Genomic DNA, 9,720 nt, shown 5'->3' with positions numbered 1-9,720 from the left:
AATGAAATTACTAGAAAATATTTTATTGTCATGATAATCTATATCACAAATGTGCTCAACTATCATATACAATCACAGTCAAACCACGAAGGCAACTATCGTTCGAACCGTTTGAATGATGTAATTTTTATCACCAGATGATATGTTTTTCTACGACTTTAATGAAATAAATCTAAATTTTAAAACGACACCCTAAATTTATATACAATAATAAAAAATAGACAACACTTCAAAATATTTTAAGTTCTCATCCGCCCACGGTAGCACGTAACGAAAGATTATTACAGCGCTCGCCCGCCGCCCGTCGCTATAGTTTATTGACTCATGCGCCGCTGGCATTGAAACTAAACGGTCCTGGGCATTACGTGATCAACGGTCGTCCCGCGCCTTCCCGCGCTGCGCCCGCCAGCGCCTGCTGGATGACTAGCTGCTGGGCGCTAATCAACTTCTTCAGCTCTCTCACCTCCTGCGTCAGCTGTCGCACGTTCTCCGAGGTCTCATCCAGCCTCGCCTGTAGGCTGCCTAAGCCGGAGTATCCGTACTCCCTGTAACTCGAGTCGTTATTATTCTCATACTTTTTAAAGCAAGAATATGTTCCTGTAGTAGATCCATTCGAAGATATTGTATGTCCGTACTGTTTCCTCATTTTTGCTATATCGTAAGCGGCCATCATTATATCCCTTGGTAATCTTTTCTCGCTGGGATTCAGTGGTTTTACACTCAACACTACTCTGTAAGCTTGCGGGGAAACTAATGCTGATGAATGTAAAATTTTTAGAAGACATTTCGGTAAGTATCCATTGAATAATGCCAATTCCATGTAAGATATTAGTTTCGTTTGCCGCACGAGCTTGGACAATCCGGCGGTTTTCCTTAGCCCTTGGATATCGTGTACAGCTATACCGACCAGCAGATTCATCAGAACGACCGTCACAAACATCAGAAACAACACGTATGTAATCTGAGCCGAAAATTCCAGTAATACAGGTGGATCGTTACCGTCAGGTTCGTTAAGCAGTAAATCTAAGTTTAATTCTCCAATCATCATAGTTAGTACGGTAATAAAGCCCATAAATGGATTAGCAAATGACGAAGAATCCGGAAATATGACGCAGAAACTGATTGTAAATCCGATCAATATACAAGAGTAGGCCATCAGAAGTTTTGCAAATTCTTTTTGGACTTTTTGATACATCGCCACGTAAGTACCGAACACTGGCAGTTGACCGATCATCATCATGAGGTTCGTCCAGCCTGCGAGCACCGCAAACGCACCGACGTGATTCTGCCACGTGTAAGTTATGTTGGTATAAATATACGAAATGAGAAATACACTCACGATGACGAACCATTCAATTATGTTTTCGGACTGCATCAGGTATTGTTTGACAGTAGAGTAGCCAGCTATGCCGTAAACCTTTCTAAATATCTCGAAAATGGTTATACCCGCTAGCACCCACCATTGCATTTCGATTACGAATGGATTTTTCCTTAATAAGTCCCCAAGAATCGATTGCTTCTGACAAAGCTCTTGTTCTTGAATCGTCTCTTCCATATCTTTGCTGCCGTTGTAGCAGTTGTGAGCCAAGGCGGTCAAGACGTATAAAGTGAGACACAGGACAAATATAAAGCTCAGGAACAACCGCGCCACGTAGTATTTGCGAATCTTCTCCCATTTAATGTAAAGGAAAGCCGAGCACAAAGGATGTAGCAGCACCTCCTTCTGTCCCTCATCTACAAAAGTGTTAAGATAGCTTATCTCTCGCGGGTAGCAGTGCTGTAGTATACTGCGAAAGTCGAGCTCCAACTCTACTTCTCTGTTGCTTGTCTGTGAATGATGCAACGTGATAGCACAATCTAGTTTCCTCGTTACCATAGCCAGCGAGGCTGGGGTCTTGCGAGCGATTACATTGAGCGCAGAATTACCCTTTTTCGACCTCGTCGTGACGTCGGCGCCGTGGTAAATTAAAGTTTCGACACACGCGGAAAGGCCATCTAGAGCGGCCAGATGGAGAGGCGTGAAGCCGTATTCATCTTTCTGGTTGACATTTGCCCCCCAACTTATTAAAGTTTCAATAATATCACAGGCACTGTCGGACTTGCCTATGGCGGCATGGAGGGGCGATCTCATGTCGAAGTCCATAGCGTTGGGCTCGGCGTTACCTTTTCGCAACAATGACTCGACACACTCCAAGCTCGCGGAGCGCGCGGCCAAATGCAGAGCGGTGAAGCCGCGATGATTTTTTAAACTCGCATCAGCACCTTTAGAAAGGAGCAAGTCAACACAATCGGCGAAACCGCCGTCGGCCGCTAAATGTAACGCCGTCGATTCTCTGTCGCCGACTCTCGTCCGGACGTTAGGGTCAGCCCCGGGAGTGTCCAAGAGTATTACGAGACATTGAATCATGCCCAGGTCTGCGGCGAGATGAATCGCGTTCGTGCCTCCCGGTTCTATTAAATTGACGTCTATTCCGTGAGAAATAAAGAGCTTAAGGCACTCGAGGGAGTTGGCGCGCACGGCGCAGTGCAACAAGCCTCCTTCACAATTGACGTATTTGACGGCCGCGTGGACGGACGCCCCGCGACTGATTAGTAAATTAGCCACTTGCACTGAATTCCCGAACGCGGCACAATGGAGCGGTGCGAAGCAACGGGGCATGTAATTGGGATCAGCCCCGCACGATAGCAGATAGTTGGCGCACTCTGAGGACCCGCTGAACGCCGCTGCGTGAAGCGAGGATAGTCCTAGAGCGTCGAAGTACAGCGGGTCCGCTCCCGTCTCCATTAACGCCGGCAGCAACTGGTCTTGCTTGAGGAACGCCGCCCAGAACAGACAAACATTTCTTTCGGCTTCAGTGGCATTGGTAAAGGTGTCGAGGGCGGTTTCTGGCGTGATGACGCCCGACTCCAGGTCGTCCAGCAGGCGCAGTCGGCCGCCGACGGCGCGCATCTGCTCGTGTGCGCTCTGACGCAACGAGTCGCCACATATGTGCGCAGTTAAGTCCAGGGGAGGCTCCTCAAAGCTGTCGTACATGTTGGGGGCGCTCTCGGCGGGCGGCGAGGAGCCGGCCAGCACGTATTCGAGGTGGCCGGTAGAGGGGAAGGCGCGCTCGAGGGACTCCTCATCCGCGGGCGGTTGCTGCGCGCGCGCCGGGGAGGAGAGGGCGCGGGCAACGCGCTGGCGACGCTCCATGGTTCCGGGGTCTGGCTCGGGCTCCGAGGCATGCGGGGCGCGGCGGGTGCGGAGCCAGCGCCGCGAGAGCAGGCTGCGCGCTGTGGGCATGCGGACAGGCGGTCGACGCTTCACTGAGCGGTTCTGCTATTGTCCGCCAATTGCGACGGAAAGAATGAATCGCGCGCACCTTTTCGTTGTTAAGGTGCATTCACACGTGGACGATCAATGAGGACATGTTGATCCATTATTCACAATTTTTAATACAATAGACCAGTGGCATTATTTTTTGGTATCGGGAAGTATAGATCATGCTCCCACAGAAAGAATAGATTATACTCATTAAAAGTCTTTTGGTGGTTTACCTAGTGTGTAGAAGTGTTCAGTCGTTGGTCAGATCACGTGAATTTTAAAATTACAAATTGTCCGAAGATTCTTCTCTGAAAATGCATCTTATATTGCCTGCACAAGTTGTGTCATACATATAAGTATATATAAAATGTTTGTCACCTCATGTCCATGTGCCGTGTGACAGGATCCTAGCAATAGCAATGTAAACGGTCAGTTAACAATGGCCGTCTCGTGTCTCAGCTCTCGGGACTACATTTGTTTACACAGTGCTGCGACCACATCGCACTGTGTTACAGCACAATACTACATTGACAGAATAATTAAAGATATTTATAATAAATGAGCTCATTACCTTTATAAGCCAATTTTTTAATCATCAGTTGTAGTAATACGGATGGAAACACTTGGTAAAACTTATGAGTTTTCTATTTAATTTAAATATCTTTGTTTAAATAGATAAATATAAAAAATATTGGTTTGCGAGGTAAACTAAGACGTCCTTTCCACTAAGACATTAAGCGCATGGATGTTTCTTTAGCAATCGCGGTGGCGTTGTACATCATTGCTCAATGAAAGTCACGAGCTGCCTGTCACTCTAGTGGAATGGGTTCTTAATAGGAAACATTATGCCACTATGTCACTTGGGACCTTTGGAGTTGAGCAGTGAGTGCAAGACAACGTAACGACGTCGCTAAATAAGATTAGCGTTATATCGCATCATATCCTGCCGTTAGGTCAAGTTCTGTAACTCTTACCTTGTTTAAGAACAAATTAAAATGGTCCCTCCTTTGACCTAAGAGGATAGAGATTACAAAACCTTTAAATTATTTAATATTTAAAGTTGTCTGTCAATATATTAGTGGCCAAACTAATGATAATTTACAATTCATTTTAGTAAAACAAACAGCGATTCACAAATATAAAATACGGAAAATAACCTCTCAAGATTGAAGGTTGTTTTTTTATGTATTTGCAAAAATGTGAAGAACTTTAATGCATTGTTCTCATAGTTTAACGAATCTTATAGTTTAGTTAAAATCATGGTAGAATAAACCATTGTACTTTTTGCCATAAAACTAAGTACATACAAGTACAATACAAGTATATGCTATTTTAGTAAGCTGATGTAGAAACATTTATTACATACTTGCCATCGAAACAAAATATTATTAAATACTTTCATAAAAAGATATTTAGTAGAACTAGCTGTCGCCCTCGACTTCCGCCACGGGGAATTTTAAAAACTATAAGTAGCCTTTGTGTTCTTCCAGACTATGTTCTACATCGTCGTTGAGCCATCAAGATCTGTTGAGACGTTCTGTAGATACCTTCGCATTAATAATATTAGTAAGACAATGGGGATACGAAAACTGCACTATATTTAAAACACATGACTATCTAAACAAAGACTGGATGTTAAAATATCAAATAGTTTTCATTAAATTAGTCTACAAATAGATATAGAATAGAACATTGTGATGACTCACCGGAACCATGATTTAATATGTTACACATGAGAATCGATGTCCGTAGCCGATTGTGCAGCGAATTGATTAGCGAATCATCTCAAGGTCATGGGAGCAGCTCATCACAATTCTGACAATACCACAATGTGCCATGACCGATGTAACTTCAGGTCACATTTAAGTACCTACTACTGTATACAGTCTGGTCTGCACATTCTTACTCTTCATATTCTCATTAAAATAACAAGGACAGACAGACTTACAGTGGCCTGTTTCTTAGCGTAGTATTAAATCGTATAGTTATAATAACAATTACTTGTATTTCGTTACAGGAAATATGTAACGATAACTTCCTTTTTACTATTTCCAATACAATGGACTGAAAACAGATACGTGTGTAAAGAACAAAGAAGAAACAAAACAATTCGTAAATCGCATCTTCGGCCAGTAAATCTTATTAATATTATAAATGCGAATGTTTACATAGATGGATGTTTGTTTGAAGGTATCTACAGAACGGCTCAACGGATCTTGATGAAACTTAGCACACATGTAGAACATAGTCTAAAAGACCAAAAAGGCTACTAATTAGTTTCTTTTTTAATTCAGCGCGGCCGTAGTCGCGGGCGACAGCTAGTATAATGTAGATATATTTGCGTCCCGGAGGCTTAATTTAGTCCTTCCCACCCTTTTGTCTTATAAGGAAAGGATGAAAAGTGGACGTGGACTTTACGGATGAGAGGATGCATGGTAAGGGAAGATACTTTCTTTCTGTGCATCCTATCCACCGTCGATTAAAGGTAGGCAACGCATATGCAATTGCGTATGTCTATTGGCAACGGTCACTTCGCTATTTCAGCGATTTTAGGTGGACGCTCGCTCGTTTGCGACCTTATGATATAAAAAAAATATTGAACTGAAATCTGTACGAAAATATTACAAACTAGATTGACTAATACCCACTGTACCATCGGGTCTATTAACCAGTTCAAGTGTAGTTCTTGATCAAGGTTGCGATGACGTCACGTGCAAACTGCCCGGTCTGGGTAAACGACGCAGGAAATAGTCAATTGTGGCCATTAGATGATTCCTTATAATCACTGCCAACCTGTTTTGCTTTAGCGACATGTTTATCTATCTAACCGTAATATTGCAAAAAACCTCGTAGTACAATATTCTCCTTGAAATAATTGAGATAAAAATATTTTTGCTTATGTTTCGACTAGTAAATTATGATGGTATGTTTACATCTAGCGTAAATTGTTGTTCTTATCTTGATGTATTCCCAAATGGTGTGGCTTTGTGTTCATAAATACTTTTGTAAATCAATCCAATATATCCTAGAACTGGCCATAAACAACTCGCAACGAACATCCGGCTTGTATAGAGCCGATCGGTCAGCAAATAAGACGTCGAAAGTAGTTATGGAGTAGTTACACGCTTCGTCGGGATTCCAGTCATATTGTTAAGGAGGTGTTGGAGTGGATCGTGAAAGAAAGACATGGCTGCCGTAAACAAATGAGGCGGCACCCAGTGGTGGTTGACATGGCCTGAGACTAAACGCTCAAGCACAAGATAGAGCGAGCCGGCGGCATACTGAGCACTCTCTTTGCTACCACCCCACATAACAAAATATATTGCCATCTTTGTTTTGCCACAAATAATGTTAGGGATGACGATGTTTTATACAAAGATTTTGGTCTCAGAAATCAATAGTTACTGAAGTATATGAATAATAGTTTAACTATTCAATGTATCACATCGCTCTTTACCATCTCATGTTCCTTTACTTATCTATCATAATTCTTTACCATATTAGAGCCATTTGACGTACGATTTAAGGATTTCTTGGAATGAAAATAAAACTAAAATATTATTTAATATTTATTTATTGTTATACAGTTTGGATCTGCCATAGATAATGTACAAGTTCAAAATTAATTACAGAAGACGCGGGAACCGCTGGAGGCGCGGGGGGCGCGGGGAGCGCGGGGGGCGCGTCATACAAAAATATTAAACGACAAACGATATTTGGATTAATGTTCCGTTTTAACTAACGTATACTATTAAAGCTTATAATAACACACACTAATAACATATAAATTATTTTATTTACAAAAATTATACAAAACACCTTATCTTATCTCGATTTATAATATTGTTAATCACCGAAGTTAAAATTATACTTTAAATTGTTTAAGTAAAATTTTCAAGGGAACTACTGCATGGCACGATCGATGTGTTATGTATGAGAATGTATGAACAATTATAAGTCACACGAAATCGTTCGAGATTCGAACTGCATTACTGTTAACGAACGAAAAGTGTAACTTAGAAAAAAACAGGGCTATAAAATCAGAGCGACCTAAATTTTAAGAAAAAAAATGTATTAAAAATAAAGTGATTATTTCAGTGCTATTTTAACAAAAAAAAAAAGATTTATTATAAAAAAATACTAATCAATTCTTATATTTTTGACGAAACTCTAATCAAAATTTCGTGGAAATCGTAAACTCCACGTAATACTCGTGAGTTGTATTATATTCGTGAGTTTTATGATACTCGTCGAGTTTCACGGAACTCAATTTTTCGAGTAGATGTGTATTAGAGGTATAGTGACGGTGTGTGGTACAAAAGCGTGCATTGGTGGACTCAGGGCTCGCTGAGTCACACTGACGTTTTGGTGCGAGAGTGCTGACGTCACGCCGATGACGTCATCGAGGGTTACAACTTCAAAGTTATTCATCTAGCTCGGAATAGACGGAATATAAAAATGTTCCCTTTGCCATTAAAATAGGTTTTATTGATTCTCTCAAAAATAAAGCTGATTAAGATTCTATAAAATCTTAGTATTCATTTATAAAAAAAATAACTTTTCAATATATGTTTGAATATGGTTCAATTATGTATATAATATTGTTATTTAGATAAAAACTGAACACATAATGTAATATGGTGGAATTATTTAACAAATATTTATTTATCGTTTTACATAATATCCGACAACTAAACTTAACATTTAAAATCAATATTACAAATCACATTTAATATTGTTAATTAAGTATTAAAAATATTTTTATTTAAAACTACCGTAGTTTAGTCTTCGTGGATATAAAAATAAACAACACGTGGGGTAGTTTGAACAAAATGTTAGTAGATCACGATACACGACGTTAACTGATTATTAACAATATATTATTTAATATTGAATAAATCTACATAATGTTATGAGTCGGACATTATTCGCAAAGATGAGGGTAGTCGAGAAATTTGAAATCAATCGATGTTGTATGAAACTTTGCCAAAAATCGATTCCTATTCCCCGAATCATTTTCCAAATTTGAGACTTCACTTTTACATGATTCCTGCATGAATTTTGATTCCCACTCTAAAAGTCGAAGGGCCGAGCTCTTTGACTTTTTCTAATACGCTTCAGCCGGTGGCAGGAAGATGGTGGTGCAGTGCCATTAGGTGTAGTCTGAGCAGTATTATGCAGGAGTCAGACGCAGGAGTACTTGGAGCCGTCGTCAGCAGAGTAGCAGTGGTGGCAGTGCAGACGGCCGGCGCGCACGCGCACGTCAGCGCCGTTCCTGCCGTCGCCGAGACGCGCGCCGCACACCGCGCACGAGAAACACCACACGTGGTAACACAGCGATAGAGACTCGATTATCATCGCCGCGCCGCGACCTGACAACACAATATATATATATATAAATAACACTACCAGCTGCCCGCGACTTCGTCTGCGCGAAAGTAAGAATCTAATGTAACCCAGGGATAGTGTTGCTTCCCAACAGCGAAAGAATTTTTCAAATCTGGTTAGTAGTTTTGGAAATTATTCGATACAAAGAAACAATACATGAACTACTCTATTGCGAGTTGTTTCGTCTTATTAGGTAAAATCTAGATTTTCTGTGTATTTATACTATGGTCTCCCACAATTTAACGGCTGACTGGATGTTGTTAAAACATCACGTTTTAAAGTTTGGTATTAGATTCGATAAAACTAACCTAACAGTAGTTATTCTAACCTAACTTACCGAGTTCCTCTCCGCAGTGGGAGCACTTTCTCTTGCCACTAACACTGAGGACGTGCTTGTCGTCCCTCCCCTCGCGCCCCTCTCTGCCCTCCCTCGCCTCCCGCACTCCCCTGTACTCGTGCGGCAACTGTTGTTGGCTGAATCCATTAATATCACATTAAAGCTCTTTTATACACAATTTAACTAGATAATAAAAATGGGGTCTAGCAAAAGATGTTTCTATATAAAGGTCTAGGGAATTCTAAAAATGAGTTGAATTTCGATCAGACCACCGTTAAATGAAGCATGGTTTGTTAACTACGGAATAGCTAAATTTCCTACTATCTACTGTTCAATGAATTTAAAAAAAATATGTATGTCTAACCGTGAGTTTCTGAGACAAAAATCTCTGTATAAAACATATCGTCATCCATGTTGTTGACTCTGAGATTTTGGTTTAGGAAACACACGGTAAAGCAATCACAACTAGCTAATGTGTCTACTGAATGCAGCAAACATCGCTCACGCTTATATTTTGCCTATACATCCGCGATGCCGTTTGGACTTTTAAACTTTTCTCAGGGACTGGTGGTCTATAAATGTAGAAACAGAATTCCTTACGACTCGAAAACATACAAAGAAAATTTCGTAATAATCAGGATTCTTAACAGAATTTTTATAAAATAAGATTGGTCGGTAAAATAATATGTTA

General features: G+C 40.8%; 2 protein-coding genes across 7 annotated transcripts in view; both read right to left on the bottom strand.

Annotated features, from left to right (window-relative positions):
• Positions 1–60: 60 nt before the first annotated feature.
• Positions 61–3,309, bottom strand: wtrw (ankyrin repeat domain 61 water witch). The gene has a single exon (XM_013310920.1). The coding sequence runs from the start codon at positions 3,281–3,283 to the stop codon at positions 362–364; it is 2,922 nt and encodes a 973-aa protein (XP_013166374.1). The 5' UTR covers positions 3,284–3,309; the 3' UTR covers positions 61–361.
• Positions 3,310–6,862: 3,553 nt separating this feature from the next.
• smash (smallish) overlaps positions 6,863–9,720 on the bottom strand; it is a 108,447-nt gene continuing 105,589 nt past the window's right edge. For 4 of the 6 annotated variants that reach the window (XM_013310596.1, XM_013310598.1, XM_013310600.1 and 1 more), the window contains 2 exons: positions 9,030–9,166; positions 6,863–8,676 (listed from right to left, as the gene is read on the bottom strand). In XM_013310596.1, coding sequence (XP_013166050.1) covers positions 8,489–8,676; positions 9,030–9,166 — 325 coding nt within the window. In that variant the 3' untranslated portion in view covers positions 6,863–8,488. Of the gene's footprint in view, positions 8,677–9,029; positions 9,167–9,204; positions 9,602–9,720 lie in introns of those variants that run through there. The other 2 variants (XM_013310599.1, XM_013310601.1) reach the window with 2 other exon arrangements.

The sequence above is a fragment of the Papilio xuthus genome, unplaced genomic scaffold, assembly GCF_000836235.2.
Source record: "Papilio xuthus unplaced genomic scaffold, Pxut_1.1 DF827714.1, whole genome shotgun sequence".
NCBI lineage: Eukaryota > Metazoa > Arthropoda > Insecta > Lepidoptera > Papilionidae > Papilio > Papilio xuthus.
Note: the sequence above shows the minus strand (reverse complement) of the source record. Positions and strands in the feature narration are given on the sequence as shown.

What these genes read in the sequence shown, in the direction of transcription:
- wtrw (XM_013310920.1), bottom strand. Translation starts at nt 3,283, where the DNA reads ATGCCCACAGCGCGCAGCCTGCTCTCGCGGCGCTGGCTCCGCACCCGC.